This window comes from Vicugna pacos, chromosome 15 (assembly GCF_048564905.1).
Source record: "Vicugna pacos chromosome 15, VicPac4, whole genome shotgun sequence".
NCBI lineage: Eukaryota > Metazoa > Chordata > Mammalia > Artiodactyla > Camelidae > Vicugna > Vicugna pacos.
Window position 1 is genome coordinate 39,066,234 of NC_133001.1, and position 23,024 is coordinate 39,089,257.

General features: G+C 34.1%; 1 protein-coding gene across 6 annotated transcripts in view; it reads left to right on the forward strand.

Moving 5' to 3' along the window:
* Window positions 1-23,024, forward strand: part of MEMO1 (mediator of cell motility 1) — a 105,385-nt gene that overhangs the window by 52,957 nt on the left and 29,404 nt on the right. For 5 of the 6 annotated variants that reach the window (XM_072937953.1, XM_072937948.1, XM_072937947.1 and 2 more), the window contains 3 exons: window positions 2,705-2,773; window positions 10,868-10,980; window positions 13,475-13,586. In XM_072937953.1, coding sequence (XP_072794054.1) covers window positions 2,705-2,773; window positions 10,868-10,980; window positions 13,475-13,586 — 294 coding nt within the window. The remainder of the gene's footprint in view (window positions 1-2,704; window positions 2,774-10,867; window positions 10,981-13,474; window positions 13,587-23,024) is intronic. The other variant, XM_072937951.1, reaches the window with a different exon arrangement.

The window sequence follows — 23,024 nt, forward strand, 5'->3', positions numbered from 1 at the left end:
GGTTAGGCTAGAGTATCAAGATCTGTACAGGATGACAGCAAAACTGAATGTACTGAGCCATAGAACAGCTTAAATTTCCTTATGATTAAGATTAGAACTGGATTGTGCGAATATTGCTATATTGAGGCAACTTGATAGGCTACCTTGCCAGAGGTGTAGTGTAAGGATGGAGGGACCACCATTGATCTGACCATTAAAGCCTTTGGTGATTTCAGTGTACTTAGTATATGACCCATATTGCTCTACTCCTGATTAAGCACACCACTATCTTGTATGGCTGTGATTGACTTACGTGAATCTCTTTTTCTGTATTCATATCTTAAGTTAGTTCAGATGAGTACCATTTTAAAAATAGAGCTTTATTGTGGTATGATTAACATTCAGCTGTGTATAAAGTGTACAATTTGATAAATTTGAAATATGTATATACCTGTTAAATCATTACTACAATTAAGATAATGAACATATTTATCATCTTCAGAAGTTTCCTTGTGTCCTTTTGTAATTCTTCCCTGTGTTCCTCTCTGCCCCTCCTCCACCCTCTCAGGTCCACTGATTTACTTTCTGTCACTAGAGTAGTTTTTATTTTCTAGAGTTTTTAAAATGGAATCACACAGTATGAACCCTTTTTGTCTGGCTTCTCTCACTCAGCGTATTTATTTTTTATTTTTACCACTTTTTAAGCAAAATTATTTTGAGTGTGTCAGTAGTTTATTCCTTTCTATTGCTGAAGAATTTTCTTTTGTATGGATATACCTCAGTTTGTTTATCCATTGACCTTCTGAGGGATATTTAGCTAGTTTTTGTGTATATTGCAAACAAAACTGGGGTGAATATTTGTGTACAAATCTTTGTGTGGACATAATGCTTAATTTTTTTCTTCCAGGAGTAGGATAGCTGGCAGGAGTTATATGGCAGAAGTTTGTTTAGCTTTTTAAGAAATTGCCAAACTGTTTTCCAGAGTAGTTGTACCGTTTCACATTTCCGCAAGTACAGATTGAGTTTCAGTTCTATATCCTTGCTGCACTTGGTATGGTCACTCATTTTAATTTTAGCTTATTCTAGTGAGTGTTTAGTGGTAACTCATTGTAGTTTTAATTTGCCTGTCTTCTTTAATGACTAACAGATGTAGAGCCTTCTGTGTGCTTTTTGCCATTCCAGTGTATTCTTTGGTGAAAATATCTGTTAACATCTTTTCCTATTTAAAACTTTTAAAAAAATTCTGTTAAGAGACATGTAACATAAAATTTACCATCTTAACCATTTTTAACCATTTATATGATAGTGTTAAGTGCATTCACATTGTTGTGCAACCAACCTTCAGAACTCTTTGTCTTGTAAAATAGTTACCTATTTTTTTAAAGAAGTATTAGGTTGTTTTGAAATTTCTTTACATATTAAGCTATGAATCTTTTATCAGATATATGCTTTTTCTTTATATATTCAAATATAAATCCTTTATCACATATATGCTTTACAAATATTTTCTCCCAGTCGTGTTTTGTCTTTTTCAGTTTACTGTGCATCTTGAAATTGGCCATGATGAGAATGATTTACTCCATATTAACAGGCAGATTGCTACAAATCAGGGCTTTATTTTTTGTTGATTGTCAGTGCTAAAGAAAAGTAATGGGGAAAAGTAAATAACGCAGATTAAACTTAAAATTGTGTTGTGTCTGTAGCCTTTATATTGTGAATAGCACAAAAAAGTGAGGAAGGAAATATACTTTCCAGTATTGGAAGAACTATTGTCTACCAAGCAAAGAAGTCATTCAAGTTGTTGAATGAGTGAAATTGTTTCACTCTTGTCATTTGCAACTATCACAAGGCTATGGGTAAAAGAGTTCAGCTAAAATCAGTGAAATCATTCTGGGACAATTGGTTGCCTATGTGGAATTTGCAATGAAGAGTTTATATTTTTTATTGTTTGCAAATGTATGATACATATCTTTTTATTTTAGTAAAATTTAAAATAAGTTTATGTACATACATGTACATATACATTTTTTTCCTGCAAAGCCAATTGTTAAACAGTTACCAGTCTACTACTGGCCATACACTAAATAAATTGTAAATGGTGAAGGTAAATGTTTCTAGATTCATGTAACTTGAGTGAAGAAAGAAAAATGAGGCTCTGAAACAAAGTCACTGTGTGGGTGATCAGAGAACCAATTTAATGCTGAAATCAGAGGATGAGAAGGATGGGATGAATAGTAGGGAGATCAAATGAAAGGCATAATAATACACAGAAGGCCAAGACAGTTCTCTTCCCACTGAAGACACAAAGGGAAGTGAGTTGTTAGTTGTAGGATATTTGTTTTGCTGTGACTTGCTCTAATCTTACCATTTTGTGTAGATGATAGTTCGTTAATGGTATTGAAGAGGAAGGTTAAAAACGCACATGTTATTAGTGTTACATTGGCAGCTTCAAGTAAGCCTTGAATATCTCCAACAAATCTAATTATCCTTTAGACCAAAAAAATCACAAAATACATTTTAACATTTAAAACTGGAACACAGAAGAATAATATGTTCCCTGTTATCTTCTAGAAAGTTGCATCATTAGCTAGATTGCTTTTTAATCTATACACACACTTTGTTATGTTAACCGTAATTATTGTATTTCTTTCAAGAGATTTTTTTCCCCAGAATAACTTGATTTTGAGTCTGATGATTAAGTTACACATTTTGTTTTGTTTTGTAGCCATGCAGGATATACATACTGTGGGTCTTGTGCTGCTCATGCTTACAAACAAGTGGATCCATCTATTACGTAAGTAACATAGTCAGATACCGTTTTGACCAGGTGGGAGAAGTTTGGGAGTTATATCATCATTGCTTTGGCACTCAAGCAGTTTGTCTTTACATACTTACTGTTATATACTCAATTTCATTATGAATTGACTTTACCTTATATGGATTATGAGAAGCTTTAATGCTGTCTTTCATTGTTGGAACAATTAGTTTTTATCTTCCCCTTTTTCGCTAAAATGTTTAGTTCTGGAATTGTTAGGAGGTTAATGCAGTATTGTCATTTATAAGAAATATTTTTTGGTCATTTAGATGACCAAAATGTATTTCACATACATATTTGAGCTTCTTCCACAGTTCCTGGCTCACAGCTCCCCAAACTCTTGAAATTTCCTGAGTGGTGAGATTGACAAAGTGTCTCTTAATGTTACTGAGTGACTTTTAGACTCCACCTAAGGATGGGGGCTGGTTGCCGGGATAACTAAGCTTGTGATTAGAGGGTTGGAATTTATTCCCACTCCCCGACCTTCTCAGTGGGAGGGGAGAGGACCTGAAAGTTGAATCAGTGCCATAAGTACTATGTAATGAAACCCCAATAAAACCCCAAAAGGATAGCATTTGGAGAGCTTCTGGGTTGGTGAATATGTGAAGATTTGGGGAGAGTGGCCCACCTGGAGAGGGTATGGAAGATACTGGTCCTTTCCCCTTATCTTGCCCTACCTGCATCTCTTCCATCTAGTTGTTGCTAAGTTACATCTTTTTATAATAAAATGGTGATCTAGTAAGTAAAATGTTTTTCTGAGTTTTGTGAGCCAAAATTAGCAAATTTCTGTCAAATTAATTGAACCCAAGGAGGGGGTCATGGAAAGCAGTCTGTTAGAAGTACGAGTAACAACTTGGACTTTGCAATTGGCATCTGAATTGAAATTCAAAGAGGAGATTGATGGATCTCCAATCTGTAACTAGTTGATCAGAAGTACGGGTGACAGCCTGGTCTTGGGACTGGCATCTGAAGTGGGGGATGGGAGAAGATTGAACCCTTAACCTGTGGTATTGGATGCTATCTCCAGGTAGATAAGTGTCAGAATTTAGTAGAATTCTTGGTCACCCTCCTGGTGTACGAGAATCGCTTGTTGGAGGTGTGGGCCCCCAACCCGTGTGAACCACACAGTGGAACTGGGTCCAGGAACACTAATATTTTGGTTTTTAAAACTTTCTTTGAAAACCTGGAGATGAGCATTGTTAAGAAAAAAGCAAAGCTCTTTGTTCTATTTTAATCACTTTGTAACTGAAAGTTCTTTATTGTACTTGTTAAGTTGTGGTTAATGAATTAAGAATAATTTCTCATTGACAGGATAAGGTACGTGAATTATTTTTGACCTATACTAGTAGAGATAAAGCATAATCGTTTCAGAAGTAACTCATGACAGCCAAGAGTTTATAAATAAAATCTCACTCACAGCCTACTCCTTTGCCTTTGAGCAATTAATTAGTTCAAATTGTTAAAACTAAAAATCTGCTCTTTTGTTTTTATGAAGTGGTCTTTGTACTTTTTATCATACCTTTGTTGAAATTATTTTTAGTAAGTTTTGTAATATAAACAAAATGATAATGTTGCCAGATCAATGAGGTTTTGGTTGGCCCTGCTTCCTTTATGGGGTTTTGAGGAGCATCTTTAACAAATATTTCTTAGTACGTATTTAATGTATAATTTGAACTTATTTTATCAATCACAGCAAACAGAAATTAGATTGTAAAGGTTTTCAGAATCTTCCCTTATTTGATCCTGGACCTATAAAACCGGCTATAGTCTAGGCTAGTTGATATGACAGTCTTTTCCAAGCCTTTTTCTATTTTGCATAATTTTTAAAAATGTATTTTTATTGAAGTATAGTCAGTTTACATTGTGTCAATTTCTGATGTACAGCACAATACTTCAGTCATATAGGAACATACATAAATTTGTTTTTGTATTCTTTTTCACCATAAGTTACTATAAGATATTGAATATAGTTCCCTGTGCTCTACAGTAGAAGCTTGTTGTTTATCTATTTTATGTGTATTAGTTAGTATCTACAAGTCTTGAACTCCCAATTTATCCATCCCCCCACCCTGCTCTGGTAACCATAAGTTTGTTTCTATATCTGTGGGTCTGTTTCTGTTTTATAAAGAAGTTTTTCTCTTTTTTTAGATCCCACATATAAGTGATATTATATGGTATTTTTCTTTCTCTTTCTGGCTTACTTCACTTAGAATGACAGTCTCCAAGTACATCCATGTTGCTGCAAATGGCATTATTTTATTATTTTTTTTATGGCTGAGTAGTATTCTATTGTATAAATGTATCAGTTTCTTTATCCAGTCATCTGTCAATGGACATTTAGCTTGTTTCCATGTCTTGGCTTTTGTAAATAGTGCTGCTATGAACATTGGGGTGCATGTGTCTTCTTGAATTAAGGTTGCCTCTGGATATATGCTCAGGAGTGGGATTGCTGGAATATGGTAAGTCTATTTTTAGGTTTTTGAGGAATCTCCAAGCTGTTTTCCATAATGGCTGCACCAAACTATATTCCCACTAGCAGTGTATAAGGGTTCCCTTCTCGCCACACCCTCTCCAGCATTTATCATTTGTGGACTTTTGAATGATGGCCATTCTGACTTGTGTGAGGTGGTACCTCATGGTAGTTTTGATTTACATTTCTCTGATAATTAGTGATATTGAGCATTTTTTCATGTGCCTGTTGGCTGTCTGTGTGTCTTCACTGGAGAATTGCTTGTTTAGGTCTTCTGCACATTTTTGGATTGTGTTGTTTGTTTCTTTCTTATTAAGTTGTATGAGCTGTTTATATATTCTGGAGATTAAGCCCTTGTCAGTCTCATCTTTTGCAAATATTTTCTCCCATTCTGTAGGTTGTCTTTTTGTTTTGCTTATAGTTTCCTTTGTTGTGCAAAAGCTTGTAAGTTTAATTAGGTCCCATTTGTTTATTTTTGCTTTTATTTCTATTGCCTGGGTAGACTGCCCTAGGAGAACATTGCCAAGATTTATGCCAGAGAATGTTTTGTTTGTTTTCTTCTAGGAGGTCTATCATGTCTTGTCTTAAATATAAGTCTTTAAGCCATTTTGAGTTTATTTTTGTGTATGGAGTGAGGGAGTGTTCTAACTTCATTGATTTATATGCAGCTGTCCAGTTTTCCCAATATTTTGGAGAGTTTTTATTGATAATGTTATGTGCTGAAAGGGTACCCCCAAATTAAATTTAGCATAGGGATATATATATAAAAATAAAGAGCCTGTATTGGAACTTGTGTGTTTAAAAAGTTGATGGACAGTGTGAATGAAATAATAAAAAGGGAAGAGAGTCAAGGACTAAGAAGGTGATTATAAAGGAGATCAGTAAAAAGAAAGGCAAATGATGAATGCTGATGTGGTCACCTTATTTTTGTAGTAAGAATATATAATAATTGAATTCTGAATAGACAAATTTCAAGGTCTCAGTGTTAAAAATAATCAGGCAGTCATAGTTGTAGTCTCTTGAAAGTGGCCCTCTCTGAGATTTTCAGTGTCTATAGAGTTGTTTGAGAAAATAGAGACAATATCTCTTTGAGAATGGTAAGTATAGAGAAAAAATAACAGTCCAAGAGAGAACATTAAATTCTACACCACTAGCATCCAGTTTTACTTTCCCATTCTCCACATGTTAACCAGGATCATCTTTTGTACTCTGTTGTACTTTGAATGAATATTTTACCTTTGCATGATTTTGTAACATCTCAGGGACTATTTGGAAAATATTTGTTCAGTAGTTATGCATTTCTTTCAAATGTTGACATTTCATCATAGGATGTCAGAAATCACATTTGTTAATATTACCATCAATTTCATCAGTTTTATCAAAAAAATGTTTAACTATTGGAAAGCTGTCAGTCTCACAGTGATAGAAGTTTTGCAGAAGTCTTGTTTTCCCTTAAAAGTTTCAGTTTTATCATTGGCAACAAATACTTCAGATGTTTTCTTTGAAGTGTCAGGCTCATTTTGTTCATTTTTCTAGAAATTTTCTGCCAAATACTTAAATTGGAATAACCACAATTTGTATACAGTCATATTTTTGAAGTAAAAATTATGTTCCATGGAACAAACGTCTAGTTTAGCTCACAGCTCGAAGTCACAGAGGATTTTTCCTTGAGATGTACTACTCTATGCAGCAGAAATACTTTATGCATTTATCACCACAAACTGAATGCATTTTGTCATACAGAATGTTTCTATAAAACTGTACTCAAAATTCAGGATTTAATGAAATTAAGTGGAACTGGCTTTTAAAAAAAACTTGGCGTGGGTGAAGGTTGAGTACATGACTGCTAGTACATTTTGATTCTATTACCTTGATCGTAGTTCTAATGTGCCAGCAGTTTAGCCAGCCTCACTTTTGTACTGTGAGTGCAAATGTCAACACAGTGAAAAGGCAAATAACTTCTTTGTATTATTATGAAAATAGTTTTGATTTTGTGTTCTCCTTGAAAGGATCTTGAGGAGTCTATAGTTCACACTTTAACAACTGCTGTGACATAGAGTGATTGGATTTAGATTGTGCATAAGGTATTGGAGAAAGCATCTCTGAAAATGTGGTTTTTAAGCCAAGTAGAAGGAGCCATAGCACGTGTAAAAACTTTGAAGTAGGCAAAGATGTTCCTGTCATCAAGGAGCTGCAAGAAGACCAGTATACATAAAGTATCGTGATCACAAGAAGGGGCTAGTTCATTTGAGACTTTAGAACACATTCTAAGGATTTTGAAATTTGTCCTCTGACCATGAAAAGCCGTTGAAAAACTTTTTATGCCAGGAGAGTAATATGATCTGATTCATGTTTCAGAAAGAGTACTTTGGCTATTTAAGGAATTTAAAAAATGATACATTTAATTAATTTTCTCCCATATTTGTAGTTGCAGAATCTTTTCCTATTACTAAAACTTTAGTTAAAAACCGGAACTCAGGATGTTACTTAGATAGTAACTTGATTTCTGACTCATATCTTTCAGAAAACTTTGCAGGGCAGACAAAGAGAACAAAAAGGAATCTTCTTTGGGGCCACATGACATTTTATTCTTTATTTAAAATGTCTCCCCCACTTGCTGTGAAACACTTTAAAAACTTACTTGTGTTCCATTATTCAGTATCAGTAAGTATTTATGAGCACACACTCAGGTAGCTCACATACTGGGTGCACAGACTGTACCCCTCATAGTAAGTAGCTCCATGTGAATTCTCTGGAGGTATTATACATGAGCTACATTTATTTCTAAAAGAATGGCTACTGCTTTTTTTTCCAGTTTTTTCATACTAAAGATTTCTTTAACATATATGGCAACATTGATTATTTGCTGATATTTAAAGGAACTCCTTTAAGAGAAAGAACCTCGTAATTAATTAAAGGGAGAGAAAGTGGTCTTACTTCTAGTGCCTACTCATTTCTCTCCAGGATGTTTCTGTGGCCGTGGTCTTTATGGATCTAGCAATCTAGGGGGGGATAAAAAAGAAACTACATTATCTTTTATTTACATGATTAATTTTCTTTTTTGGTTAGAGTATAGCTAACACAGAGACCCATTCTGAGATTACTACTGGTTTATTACACACTTTGTTTTTTCTTCTTTTCAGTGATACCTAGCCTTTTTTGGTTTGTTTTTGAGTATATCACTTTTAAGGGTTTTATATTGATGGGACCTAAATGTCTTTTCCTGTTCTCTCTCTTCACCGTATATGGAACTTCACTGTGTTGCTTTTGGGTGAGTTTCTGCCAAACTGGAAAGAATCCTTTGGGCAGTTCAGACTGGCAAAAGCCCTTTTCCCCGCTAGTCTTCATCCTTTCGTTTAGGGCGGGTCTGATGAAAAGACATGCAAGGTAAATATTTGGGTATCAGAGGAGGCGTTAGGCTTGTGAAGCCGACCTCAGGTCTTTATTTCTGGAGTAGTGCTCATTTTATAGTCACTGTCAGAGGAACCTTGTTACACTTACCTATGAAATAAATCAATGCCTAAATTGATGTTTTTGAAGTCACTGCATATTTTAATTATATATCCTGGGTTTCCCAGGAGTGTTCTGATTTTAAATAATACTATACCTATCTCTTTTCATAGAAATACATTCCTCAATCATAAAAGATGCTTTTTTTTCTTACTCGATTCTTGGTTCATATAACACCTGGCCTCAGGCAAGTCTTCCAAACACTCAGAGTTACCATTATGTAAGTCCCACATTAGACTTTAAAAAATTGTGGTGATGTTTATGTGCTGTTAAGATAGGAGAACATAGTGGTATCTCTTTTGTTCATTTAGGAATCTATAGATTTGATCTTTTTTTTCTTAAATGGTTATTGAGTTGATTATGGAGATGATGACAAGAAGTGAGTATTAATAGGGGAGAGGGTAAAGAGATTATGTTTCTGACTGGAAATGGCCTGTGAGTGATCTTACATGTGTGCTCTGTGTGACATCTTGAGGAGATTTTGGGACTAAACAGAATTGCTTCTCACATCTTTCTTATTCACCACCTTCCCACCCCCCATATAGCAAGTAATGTATAGCAGATAATAGGCTAATTTTCTTAGCTATAATAGGATTTTATCAAAATAAATATATTGATAAAGCACACATTCCTTGGCCTGCAAGTTTTTTTGTTTGTTTTTTTCCTATTTCAAAGATTTTTTTTTTAATTGAAGTGTTGTTAGTTTACCATGTTGTGTCAGTTTCTGGTGTATAGCATAATGTTTCAGTCATAGCCTGAAAGTTTTTGATGTGAAAGGAATATAACTCTGGGTCTCAGTCTTTGCGTCTTTGTCCATTAATTGAGCAGTGAGTAGCACTTAATTTTCTAGGTATGTAGCCTACATATACTCCTTTTTTTCTTATACTTTTGGTTCTTTTGGATCTGTGTATGTGTGTGTGGTGGGGAAAGTTTTGTTCTTACGAATCTAGAAGAATAGAGAAATTAGATAGTTTTGGAATGTAGATTGTAGAGCTGTTTAAGATAAAATGAGAAGAAGTTAATTTTACTTTTGCTGTCAAGATAAAGGGGTTGTGAAGATTTAAGCTACTGTTTAGCCCAGTTCTTTTCTTTAGCCTACAGGGCAAATGACACATAATTAAGTTTCTTTGTTTTTGAGAATGACTTCTACTTGAACGGAAACAGAGAAAGCTTATTACACAGAATTCTTCTCAACAAGATGCCTTTTTTCCCTGCCATGGAAAGAAATTTGGAAGTAGCTTTATCAGAATGTTTCTTTGTAATGATACTATGTATTTTTAGAATTTATACTGTTAGGTATTTTTATTAACGTTGTAGGCAAGTTTAGAATGTGTTATACTTTTGAGATTTTATTTAGTAACCAAAATGTTTAAAATTCAGTTAATATAGCTATTGGAAACCTGTATCCTTGCCATTGTGAATACAGAGGTCATTTTAAGCATAGTCAGTGGGTTTACTGTATATAATCAGTAACTGGTATTTCCAGGTGTTGAACATGGTACTTTTAAAGGCCTTCTAACAAAAAGACAGAGTTAAGGCTAAATTAACTGAAGAGCAAGTCATTAGTAGGTACATTAGCTTGCTAAGTGCTACCATAACAAAATACCGCAGACTAGCTGACTAAAACAACAGAAATTTATTTTCTCACGGTTCTAGATGCTGGAAAAGTCCAAGATGAAGGTGTTTGCAGGGTTGGTTTCTTCTGAGGCCTCTTTCCTCTGCTTGTGGATGGCTGTCCTCTTGCTGCCTTTGCACACGCTCACCTCTCTGTGCACGTGCACCCCTGGTGTCTCCTCCTCTGCTTGCACCAGTCATTCTGGATTCAGGCCTTACCCTCAGGGCCTCGTTTTAACTTAGTCATGTCTTTAAAGACTTTATTTCCAAATAGGCCACATTTTGAGGTGCGGAGGGTGGGAATTCAACATATGAATTTCAAGGGAACACAATTTAGCACATAATAGTAGGTAATGAAGTCAATCAAGGAAAACAGTGTTACGTGTAATTTTTAAAAATTACTTATTTTCAACCTTTTTATTTAATAAGGTTTGTGTAGAAGTGCGATTGTTCTGTGTTTTTTGTTGTATATCTCCTAGCCGGAGAATTTTCATCCTTGGGCCTTCTCATCATGTGCCCCTTTCTCGATGTGCACTTTCCAGTGTGGATATATATAGGACACCTCTGTATGACCTTCGTATTGACCAAAAGAGTAAGTATATAGAGATCTTACAGCTTATAAACAGCTAAAGTTTTTAAAAATAGGAATTATAAGTTAATTTAAAATAAAAATATGAGTATTATAAGTAATATTTTAATTAAAAAAATAAAATTTGTTGTGACTAATCTGCAAAAAATAAAAACAAAGAAAATGTTCCATATGCCTAAAAGACAACTACAGTTTTTCTTCCAGTTACAAAAATCTGTCATATTCACTAGTCTCCAGGCTGTAATGCTTTGCATTTATAATCAGGGAGGTACCATGTACTCATTGTACCATGAGACAAGAAACTGATACCCACAACAACTTGATGAGAGATTCTGGGCATGTTAGTGTATAACAGTTCTCTCTCAGTGTAAATGGATAATAGTGATAATGACTTTACTTCCTCATAAATGATTTTTTATAGGGAAAAAAAGGGACTAGTTATGAAACTCTGCAAGAAAAGTGCTACATAGATCTTAAGTGTATTTTATTTTTAAAACATGTTTTGATTTTTTAATAGGATTATAGAAACTCCCTTTTTTATTAAGTTGAAGCTCATTTTGTACACTGAATGTGTAAAGTAAAACCTTTTGATTTTATAATAGTATTCTTGGAGCAGTGGGTGAACATAAATTTTAAAAATACAGAATAATACAGAGACTATTATAACAAATACTCATGTACCAATTTATTATCCACAGTTGACTCAGAATTTTCCCTCATCTGAACTCCATTTATATTCCCCTGAATAACCACATTCATGAACTTGGTGTATATCCTTTCATTTCATGCAATTATATTTTAAGTATGTTGGGTATTTATTGTTTCAAGAAATTTTGAAGGAAGTTGTTCTGTAGAATGAAAGAAGCCATTTGAAAGGAAATGACCCTCTCTTTTTCTTTAATTTTTAGGCCTAAATTTTCATAATTTGGGGTTTTAAGCATTATAGAGTATTAGCAATTTGTTGTTAGGATATATCGTATGAATGAAGCTGGAATATTACTAGCCTTATGCTCTGGGATGGTTTTAGGGGATATACTTTTTTAAATTTTTAATCTGCTTTTTTTATGAATTTTGTTAAATTAAAAATTTTTTTCCTTCTAGTTTTATTGAGATATAATTGACATACAGCACTGTATAAGATTAAGGTGCACTGAATAGTGATTTGACATATATCAAATAGTGATTTGACTTAATATATATCATATATTTGACTTACATATTCACATACACATAAAGTTATCACAGTAAGTTTAGTGAACATCCATCATATAGATACAAAATTAAAGAAAGTTAAAAAATAGAAAAAATTTTTTTGCCTTGTAATGAGAACTCTTAGGATTTACTATCAACTTTGATATCTAACGTATGCCGCTGAGCATGTACAATATTTATCATGTTACACATTACATCCCTAGTACTTACTTATCTTACTACTGGAAGTTTTGCCTTTTTACTACCTTCATCCAATTCCTCTTCCCCTCTGGGACACACTTTATTTTTAAAACCTTGTTTGGGCATTTAGAAGATTTTGGTTTTGGATAGCCTGCCAGTGAAGAAATGGGAGATTTTTAATCAGTTTAATTTTATAGGAAAAAAAGTCATACCATTATTTGTTCCTTTCTTTGATATTGGTAAACCTGTTTAAGGATATAGTTATAAAAATGCTGATTCTGGGGAGACAGTATAGCTCAGTGATAAAGTGCGTGCTTAGCATTCTCAAGGTCCTGAGTTCAATTCCCAGTATCTCCATTAAAAAAAATAAGATAAAAATGCTGATTCTGTTCAGTGATAACACAAAAATATTCTTTTTTTTACATATTAAATTTCATCATTTTCTTGCTATATAATAATCTAATTTTAAGTATAATTCATCAGGAGGGTCTGAATTACTAAATCATTTTAAGAACATTTATGGCATGGTACTGTGGTAAATTTATATTTCAATCTATCCCACAAGCTTAATTTTAAATTTTGTGGAAAATAGCATCCTTGGTAGGATTTTTTTGTTCTTAGTATAACACGAAACTGAGGTGTAAAACAATAATCCTATACTTTTTATTAAAAAACAAAGGAAAACTCAAAAACTGTGTTACTAACCTCATGAGTAAGTACACCAAGGGTTTTTCCATGTTTCATTAGGTGTTCTAACCACCTATGTTCTTGTTAGTATCTACTGATTGATTAAGATCAAGGAAAAGCTTAGACCCAGAGGTGACTTTAGATACAATGAAAGGAACTGATGAAAAATTTAAATTATTATTTTTTGTGTAACTTTGTGACATACAAAAATGCAGAGTCAGTCATTATATGTATTATTGTTTTGTCTGGTATGTTAGAAGCTAGTGTTTTCTCCTTTTTTAAAAATAAAAATGAAGGAGAATATTATGTGGTGTTTCTGTCTCTTGCCAAAGCATGTGGTTTTGTGTTACTGGGTGGAGTCTCACAGGAGAAGGATATACATTAATATATTTGTTTTACTATATTTTGAAATCTCTAGTTTACGGAGAACTGTGGAAGACAGGAATGTTTGAACGCATGTCTCTGCAGACAGATGAAGATGAACACAGTATTGAAATGCATTTGCCTTATACAGCTAAAGCCATGGAAAGGTATATTAATTAATATAAGAAATCCCAGAGAAATCATGGATATTAATTTCTTTGGAATTCTTTTAACTAGGATAAGACAATCATTAGGGTAAAGAGATTTTAAAATTTTTCATTGAAATGAAATAGAAATTTGAGATTTGGATTTTTTTGAATGTGGATTTGAGTTGGTTTTGAGTAGTTTGCCTATGCAGGCTAAATGTAAAAATTGACATAGCTGTTTTATTAGGTGGAAATATTAAAAAAAATCTGTGTGTGTGTTTGTGTGTATTGGCTTGCCTGTTATCTTATTCATAACACATGTATTTATTCAGAATAATAATTACATTCTTTCACGGTACAGTGCTATAAGTAAATAATCATAAAATTGTAGATTTGAAAGTAACATTGGAGGTCATATATTTGAGCCTTAATCAAAGTACGTGAATCTCTTGTATAATATGCTTGACAGATTATTATTTGATAGCTGCTGGAAAGTCTTTACATGATAGGGTGCTTACTAGACTGTAAGTAGAGTGAGGACAGGGACAGTATTTTGTTCTCCACTTATCCCTCAGTATCTAGCACAGTGCCTGTCATATAGTAGTCATTTACTTTGGTAAAATGAAAGAATTGTTTTAAGAACTTTCTTCTTCTTTTAGGGCAATATTCATATTAGAAAATCTTCCTTTGTAGGTCATACTTCTCTGATTTTTTCAACTACTTCCTTTGTATAGATTTAATAGTCCATATATAGTTTTAGTCCCAAATATGGTGAGATTACTCGTTCCCTGGTTCTTGTTACTGTGTTCTTCAGTAAAGTACATGGTGCATTTTAGGTTCTCAGTAAATATTTGTTAATTAAATGCGTTAATGAAGCCTGAAATTACATGAACAATTTTTATTGTAATATGGCTTACTTACTATTGTCTAATGTCTTGTGGTCAGCTAAAACCCCAAGGCTTTTTCATTCTGCTAAGCTGGATTATTTTCTCCTCTTGTACTTCTGTGGTTGAGTTCTCTTTAACCCTAAATGTGTATGTCTTTTCAATTACTTCTGTATAATTTTTTCATGTTGGTTTTATTCCATTATTGCAGTTTTGGGGTTATTTTTACTGTTAATTCTGTTATCAAAGTATTATTTACTTCTCTCAGTCTTACATTATCCACATCTGTCCACAATGGTAACTGTGAGGAATTACATAAATTTGAAGAAGTTTCTGAAAGTCAGTGTGATGTTAAAAAAAAAAAGGAGTATAATTTTCAGTTAACTGTGTTTTAATACAATATAATTCTCTAGAAATTATTAAATCAATTTCAGCTGTTTATTTTTGGAATATTAGTGTAATCAGAACATCTCATTCTTCAACTACATAGGACAATAAAAACTTCTGTTGTTTGCTTAAATGTTTGTATATTTTGTCACAGGAAAATTTAGTTTAGGCTTAATAAATTTCAATATAATAGAACTAATAAGCTACCAATAATATACTTAAGGAGGTTTTTTTTAAAGAATAACGCTTTTGACACAACATTGTAAAATGATTATAACTCAATAAAAATGTTAAAAAAAATTTTGTTGTTTCACAAGTAAAACAGGTGCAATGTGGAAAAAACTTATTTAGGAAAATAGAGACTTGAAATCAACGAACAAAATGTTTGTTCATAATTCCCCCTTATTAAATAGTGTTAAATAACCACTTTTAAGTGTATCACTTCTCAAGAAAACCTTCCCTATCTCTCAGATTACAATAGGATTCTTAATAGTATCTCATAGAAAGTACCCAGTACTTCCCTTTGTAACCTTTGCTGCACTCACTACCTGTATCAGTTATCCATTACTGAGTAATAAATTATCTTAAAATTTAGTGACTTAAAATCATAACTGTTTTATTGCTGACAATTTTTGGATCAGGAGTTTGGGCAGGGAACACCTTGTTCTGGTCCATCAGATATTGACTGAGATGACGAAAATGGGCCTTGAGGATCCAAGATGGCCTTAATGCTGGCTTTTAGTTGAGACACCTCATTTATTCTCTAGGTGGCCTGTTTGTTAATCAGCCTGGGCTGTTCTATCATCATGGTAATTCTGGATAGCAAGAGAAAAAAACATAAGTTTCTTGGCCCATTTAGGCCTAAGCCTGAAATTACAAAGCACCATTTCCACTGCATTTTGCTTTCCACCTCTTGATGAGAGGACTACCATATGTGTACAGGAATAGGAGGAATTGTTGGCAGCCATCTTTGCAGAGGGACTACCATAATTCTTCCTCTGGTGGACCATTCACATTTCTCCAATGTGGGGGTCACACCTTGCTCTCCTAAGGTGCCCAGAAGTCTCATCCAGTTATGACCTCAGGTTCAAAGTGCATTATCTTGTGATCTGCATTAGGCTGGGATGTGGATAAGGCTCCTTGGGTGCAGGTCTTTTTGATTTGGATACCTATGAATTCAGAAGACACCCTCCTGTGCCCCCCAGATACAGTCAGTATATAATTGTGAGACAGGGACAGTCCACCACAATAATTACTTCCCTTGAAGAGTGAAAGAATGGGAAGCATATAGTAGTCTCTGGTCCAAAGCAATTCTGAAATCTAACCAGGAAACAGAAAATGTCATTGATTATGGTTTGGTTCTGTCTTCATAATTCATTACAGATGGTCCGTGATTTGTAATGTTTCCACTTACAACTTTTTGGCTTTATGATGATGTGACAGTGATACACATTCAGTAGAAACTGTACTTCGGTTTTTAATTTTGATCTTTTCCCAAATTAGCAATATGTAGTATGATAATCTTTCATGTTTCTGGGCAGCGGCAGTGAGCCACAGCTTCCAGTCAGCCGCATGATCGCAGAGGTGAACAGCCAATATACTTATAACCACTTTGTACTCACACAGCCATTCTGTTTTTCACTTTCAGTACAGTATTCAGTAAATTACATGAGGGATTCAACACTTTTTTGTAAAATAGGAGTTAGATGATTTTACCCCACTGTAGACTAATGTAAATGTTCCTAGCACATTTAAGGTAGGGTAGGCTAAACTATGATGTTTATAGTAGGTTAGGTGTATTAAATATATTTTCAACATATGATGGGTTTATTGATACTTAACCGCATTGTAAGTCAAGGAAGATCTGTATTTTCTTAGTTCTTGGCTGGGTCCTTTGGGCTCTTGGCTCTACTTTCCTAGTCATTTTTACTTTTCTGTAAGAAAAGGGCCTTGTTTGCATCTGAGTAGCTTTAGTCTGTTTCATGTATGTGACAGTTTTAAGAGCCTAAAGGCCTCTTTTCATTTGGAACTGTGTTTTAAATCCAAACTGATAAAACTCGTAAACACTTGAGTTTTCTATATATCAGATTGTAAGTGCAGTCCATTAGACAAGAGTTTCACATCCATTCTTCTTTCTGAGACAGGATTCTCTTTACTCTAGATCCCAAGTTAGGGGCCTGTTAAGTCTTAGAAGTCCTTATACCTGCCTGAAAGAGTATACAAGTACTGTCTTAAGTCTTCCTGAGGTCTTAGTGAAGGGTTTTACAGATGTGGTATTATTTTATTTTAACATTTAAAGTTTAAAATTTTTATTTTTTATACAATTTTAAAGGTTACTTTCTATTTACAGTTGATTGCAAAATATTGGCTATATTCCCCATGTTATGCAGTTTATCCTTGAGCCTATCTTACACCCAGTAATTTGTACCTACCAGTTCTGTATTACTCCTCCTCCCCCTCCCCGCTGATAACCACTAGTTTGTTCGATCTGTGAGTCTGCTTCTGTTTTGTTTTATTTACTAGTTTGTTGTAGTTTTTAGATGCCACATATAAGTGATATCATACAGTATTTGTCTTTCTCTGTCTGACTTATTTCACTTAGCATATAACGCCCTCCAAGTCCATCTATGTTGCTTCAAATGGCAAAATTTTGTTCTTTTTAATGGCTGAGTAGTATTCCATTGTAAGCGTGTGTGTGTGTGTGTGTGTGTGTGTGTGTGTGTGTGTCTGTCTGTGTGTGTCTGTGTATGTATATGTACCTCCCCCTGTTTGTGTTCTTTTTGATGATAGTCATTCTGAAAGGTGTGAGATGACCTCATTGTAGTTTTGATTTGCATTTCTCTAACAATTAGCGATTTTGAGCATCTTTTCATGTGCCTGTTGGCATCCGTATGTCTTCTTTGGAGAGATGCCTATTTAGGTCTTCTGCCCATTTTTTGATTGGGTTGCTTATTTTTTTTGATATTAAGATATATGAACTGTTTGTATATTTTGGTAATTAGTCCCTTGTTGGTCACAACATTTGCAAATATTTCCTCCCATTCTGTAGGTTGTCTTTTTGTTTTGTTGATGGTATCCTTAGCTGTGAAAAAGCTTTTAAGTTTAATTGATCCCATTTGTTTATTTTTGCTTTTATTTCCACTACTACAGGAGCTGGTTCAAAAATACATATTGCTGTGATTTATGTCCAAGTGTTCTGCCTATGTTTCCCTCTAGGAGTTTTATAGTGTCAGGTCTTACATTTAAGTCATTAATCCATTTTGAGTTTATTTTTGTACATGGTGTTAGAGAATGTTCTAATTTCAGTCTTTTACAGGTAGTTGTCTAGTTTTCCTAACACTACTTATTGAAGAGACTATCTTTTCTCCATTGTATATTCTTGCCTCCTTTGTCATAGATGCAGATGTAGTTTTGTTTTGATAATTGTGAGCCCATGTTCTTGGTAGCACCCTGGATTTGAACTTTCTCCTTATGCTGTTTCTTTGACTATCTGTAGAAGCTAGCAGTGAGAAACAATTGTTTTCCAACCAAGCAACTCCTGGTTAGAAATACTTCTTTTAGTCTGAGATTTACAAATGTTAGCCACTGTATATAAGAACAGATTTAAAAAACGTTTCCTTTGTACAGCACAGGGAACTATATTCAATATCTTGTAATAACCTTTAATGGAAAAAAAACCGAAAATGAATATACATATGTATATGCATGACTGGGATATTGTGCTGTACACCAGAGACAGACACATTGTAATTGACTGTACGTCAATAAAAAAAAAAATTTTTAAAGAAATACTTCTTTTAAATTCTGCTTATAATTCTTTAAAGTAAACAAAAAATGTATTGAAATACAATCGCTTACAATGTGTCAATTTCTGGTGTACAGCACAGTGTCCCAGTCATGCATACACATACATATGCTTATAATTCTTTAGCTCATGGTTTTCTTCTTGTATCTTCTCTTACTTGACTGTAAGAAAGCCACTGACATTTTGAATATTTTGCCTGGAAATCTTCTTAGCTAGATCTTTGGGTTCACTAGGTATGTTTTCCATCTTCTAAGTTACTTCATGTGACAGTTATGCTAATTGTTCTGCCAGTAAGTAATATGGGTCACCCTTTTCACCTCCTATAGCAGTTTCCTTACTGCTCGTCCATTTCTAGTCTGCTTGTTGCCCTTTCAGCTTCCCTTTGTCTCTGTGTCACCAAAGTCCGTATTATATTTTATGTTTCTGCTGTAGTAGTACCATTTTTTTTTCTGTCTCAGTTATCTATTGTTGTATCACCTTATGGTGCCTTTTTTTTTGCTTATAATTTTTTGGTCTAGAATTTTGTTCAGGGTTTAGTGGCAACCACTCATCTCTCTTTCATCTGTTGCCAGTTGAGACAGATTGACTTAGGCTGAGGGCTCTAAAATGCTCTTACTTCCTGTCTGGGACTGTGATGCAGGTTGTCTACTGAAGCACCTTAGTTCTCATGTTGGTGCTATCTCCACTGTTGTCACTCTTCCTTCAGGGCCTTTCTCTGCACATGATTTTCCTTTCCTGTCGGGCTGTCATGCAGTACATGGCAGTTCAGAGTAGCAAGAAAGCAAGTAGAATCTTCCAGGCCTCTTAATATCTAGGCTAGAAACTGGCACAGTATCACTTATGCTACATTCTACTGGTCAAAGCAAGTCAGAAGTCTGGTTCAGGGGGAGGGAGAAATTGTACACCTAATGAGAGGAGTGAGTGGCATGAGTATTCAGAGGTGGGAGGGATTTGGTGATTATAGTTGCGGGCAGCCTACCACAGTACCACCTGTGTTTCCTTTCTCTGGTGCTTTCCTGATTCCCTGCTCAAGGACAGCTAGTCTACTCTGTATCTTCTGTACCCAGCTCAGTACCTGGTACACAAAAGGATCTCAGTAATTAATTGTTGAATAAATTAATATCAGTCTTTCTATTTTTAATACTTTTGTTAAATATTTTTCCAAAAATTAGATCAAAATTTTTTATTAACTGCTTTTCATGTTATGAATGTATTTTTATGTCATTTTTAAACTTCTTTTCATTGGTCATACATCGGACTTTCTAGTATATGTCTATGTAATACTTCAGTTAATTGACCATCTAATTTTTAAACTTTTCCCTCATTTTAACTATTATAAATAATTACTGCAGGTTTAAAAAAACTAAGTAGCTAAGTTATTATTTGTAATTTTCTGTGTATTTTAAACAGATTTTAAAATATTCATTAGAGCTTTTTAAAAAATGATGAGTAATTTAAAGGAGAAAATAGAAATGACCCATAATCCCCTTGCTCAGTTAACTCTGTTGACATTTAAAAAATGGATATACATGGGTTGTCCCCACGCCAACCAATGGCCGGCCAGTGCCTTGGCTGAGGAGGTGAGGTGGGCCCGGACACCACCACTCACCCAGTGGGCCACCTGGGTCCTGCCATGCCTCCACAGCCAGAAAAAGAAAAACAATGGATGTACATGGTTTACAAACATAAACAGTATTGAGAAGTACAGAGTGAACAATGAAAGCTTCTCTGCTTCCCCTCAACCAGTGTTTATTGAAAGTAAAAATTATGCATCTGCTAACATGTATGTGTGCATATGTCTATGTATATATGTGATTTATACATACACATGTTTATTTGTGTAAATTAAAAAATACATATACAAGATTATATCTTAAGTACTTTATTCTGATCTTTTTCCATACTTTATCTTTGTCAGAATTCATGATTTTTACTGTTGCATATAATTGCATTTGAGAGTTAAGTTAGGATATATAGAAATTGTCAATCTTGAAAAAACGATTTACTCTTAAAATTAACAGCATTGGATTTCACCTCTTCCTTTTCTTTGTGTTTTACTCTGTTCAGTTATATAACCCTTCTCCCCTGCCCCTTATTTCTTTCTCTATATCATCTCCATTTACTCTTTGCTTGCAGTTTAAAATTTTAATTGATTTTGGGGGTAATTTACATACTGTAAAATGTGCTCTTCATGGCATAGAATCCTATGCTATAAGTATTGATAAATGCAGAGTTGTAAGTATCCACCACAGTCAAGATATGGAACAATTGCTTTGCCCCATTTTCAATGCTTTTTGTTCAGGAAAAATGTGCAGAGTAAATAGAATGCTTTAGTAATTTTCGAAGTGTTTGAGAAATATGGCCCTGTAAAAATGTTCATCTTCACTGTAAAAATGTCATTATTATCTTTTTAGCCGTATAATACTTTTTGTTACTGCTAATATTTTGGAATAGGGACACCTTGAAAGCACAGTACAGTATATTCAAATCTGTTCCATCTTCTCATTTAGGTTCTAGCCAATCTTAGAAATTCATCGTGGTTAAGATTTGATAACTCTTAGTACTTAGACCATTATATATTAAATAACCTTGATTTTATATCATTTATCCAGATCATTTAACCTAACTCTTGTAATTCTTTTTTTTTAGCATGCATGAATGCAGGACCTCATGTATGCTAAGTATGCAGCTCTGCCACTGAACTATTACCCTCTTATATTCTTATTCTTATATTTATTCATATTGATTATATTTTTGAGTTCCCTGTGTGAGAACACCACTATCAGATGCCCTGTATTTTATTAAATACTATTAACTAAACAGTTTTTCCTGTTTGTGACATCTTTATTAGTATAATACATTTGTTACAGTTGAACCAATATTGATACATTATTATTAACTAAAGTTCAGAGTTTAATTAGGGTTTACTCTTTGTGTTATATAGTTTATGGGTTTCTCATGTCATGTATCTACCATTAAAGTACCATACGGAATAGTTTCACTGCCTTGTGCTCTGCCTAATCATCTTCTCCCCTCACTCCACCTCCATCCAGCCCTTGGTAACTACTGATCTTTTTATGTCTTTATAGTTATATACTTTGTGAAATATCATATAGTTGGAATTGTGCAGTATGTAACCTTTTCAGATTGTCTTCTTTAAGTCAATAATATATTTTCATGATTCTTCCATGTCTTTTTATGGCTTGATAGCTTATTTCTCTTTATTGTTTTTTTTGTTGTTGTTGTTATCTTTTGTTTTGAATTAATAGATATTATTTCTTAGAGCAGTTTTGGGTTTATGGGAAAATTGAACAGAAAGTACAGAGAGTTCCATGTACTCCCTCTCCCCAACACACAGAACTTTCTCTATTACTAATATTCTAAGTTCGTGTCTACACTTACTACAATAAATGGACCAATACTAAGACATTAGTATTAACTACAGCCTGCAGTTTACATGAGGGTCACTCTTGCTGTTGGATGTTCTGTGGGCTTGACAAGTGTATGATGACATGCATCCACCAGTATGGGATCATTTGGAGGCGTTTCACTGCCCTGAAGTCCTCTGTGTTCCACCTGTTATTTTCTCCCTCCCCTAGGTCCTGGCAACCACCCATCTTTGTACTCCTTCCATAGTTTTGCTTTTTCCAGAATGTCTTTAGTTGGAGTCACACTGTTTTACTAGGTAATTGATGTAAAAATTTATTGTTTTTAAGGTGACATTTACTCTCAGAATTTAAAAATTTGATTAATTTGAGTTTTTCAAATGTTAGTAGAGTTGCCTAATTGTGCAAGGAATGATGAGTAATACAAAAATAAGCAAAGGTTGTGTGTTTCCTGAGCATATAGCCTAGTAGGAGAGATATAAGAACTATATAAAATTAATATAATTTTGTTCAGTAAGTGCAGTTGAGTTTATGGGAGCAGAAAAAGAGGTTGTAGACAGTAGCTGAATTAGGGGAACACAGAGAAAGCTTTATGGAGAAGATAGTATTTGAGTAGACCCTGAATGAAGATGGCTGTAATTTCCACAGAAAGGGCAGAATTTTTTTCTGTGGGAAAGGTAGTGCTGTAAATACAAAGTATAGGAGTAAGAAAGACCGGGACTTAAATTAAGAGCAGAAGACTGTTTGACTTAGCTTGTGGGAGTTGCAAAAGGCCGGGATAGTAACTGAGGCCTATCTGTAGGTGTTTTTGGTTTGGCCTGCCTAGTTATAAAAAGCTTTTTGACATATATGAATCCTTTTCGTTGGATATTGGTTCTGCCACTTCCTGTTGTCTTTTACCTCATCCAGCTTTTCACACGTGTATGATATCAACCTGGGACTGGAGACATTCAAATTGGTGACCTTGTAGATGCATAGTCAGAGGGCCAGGATTAGA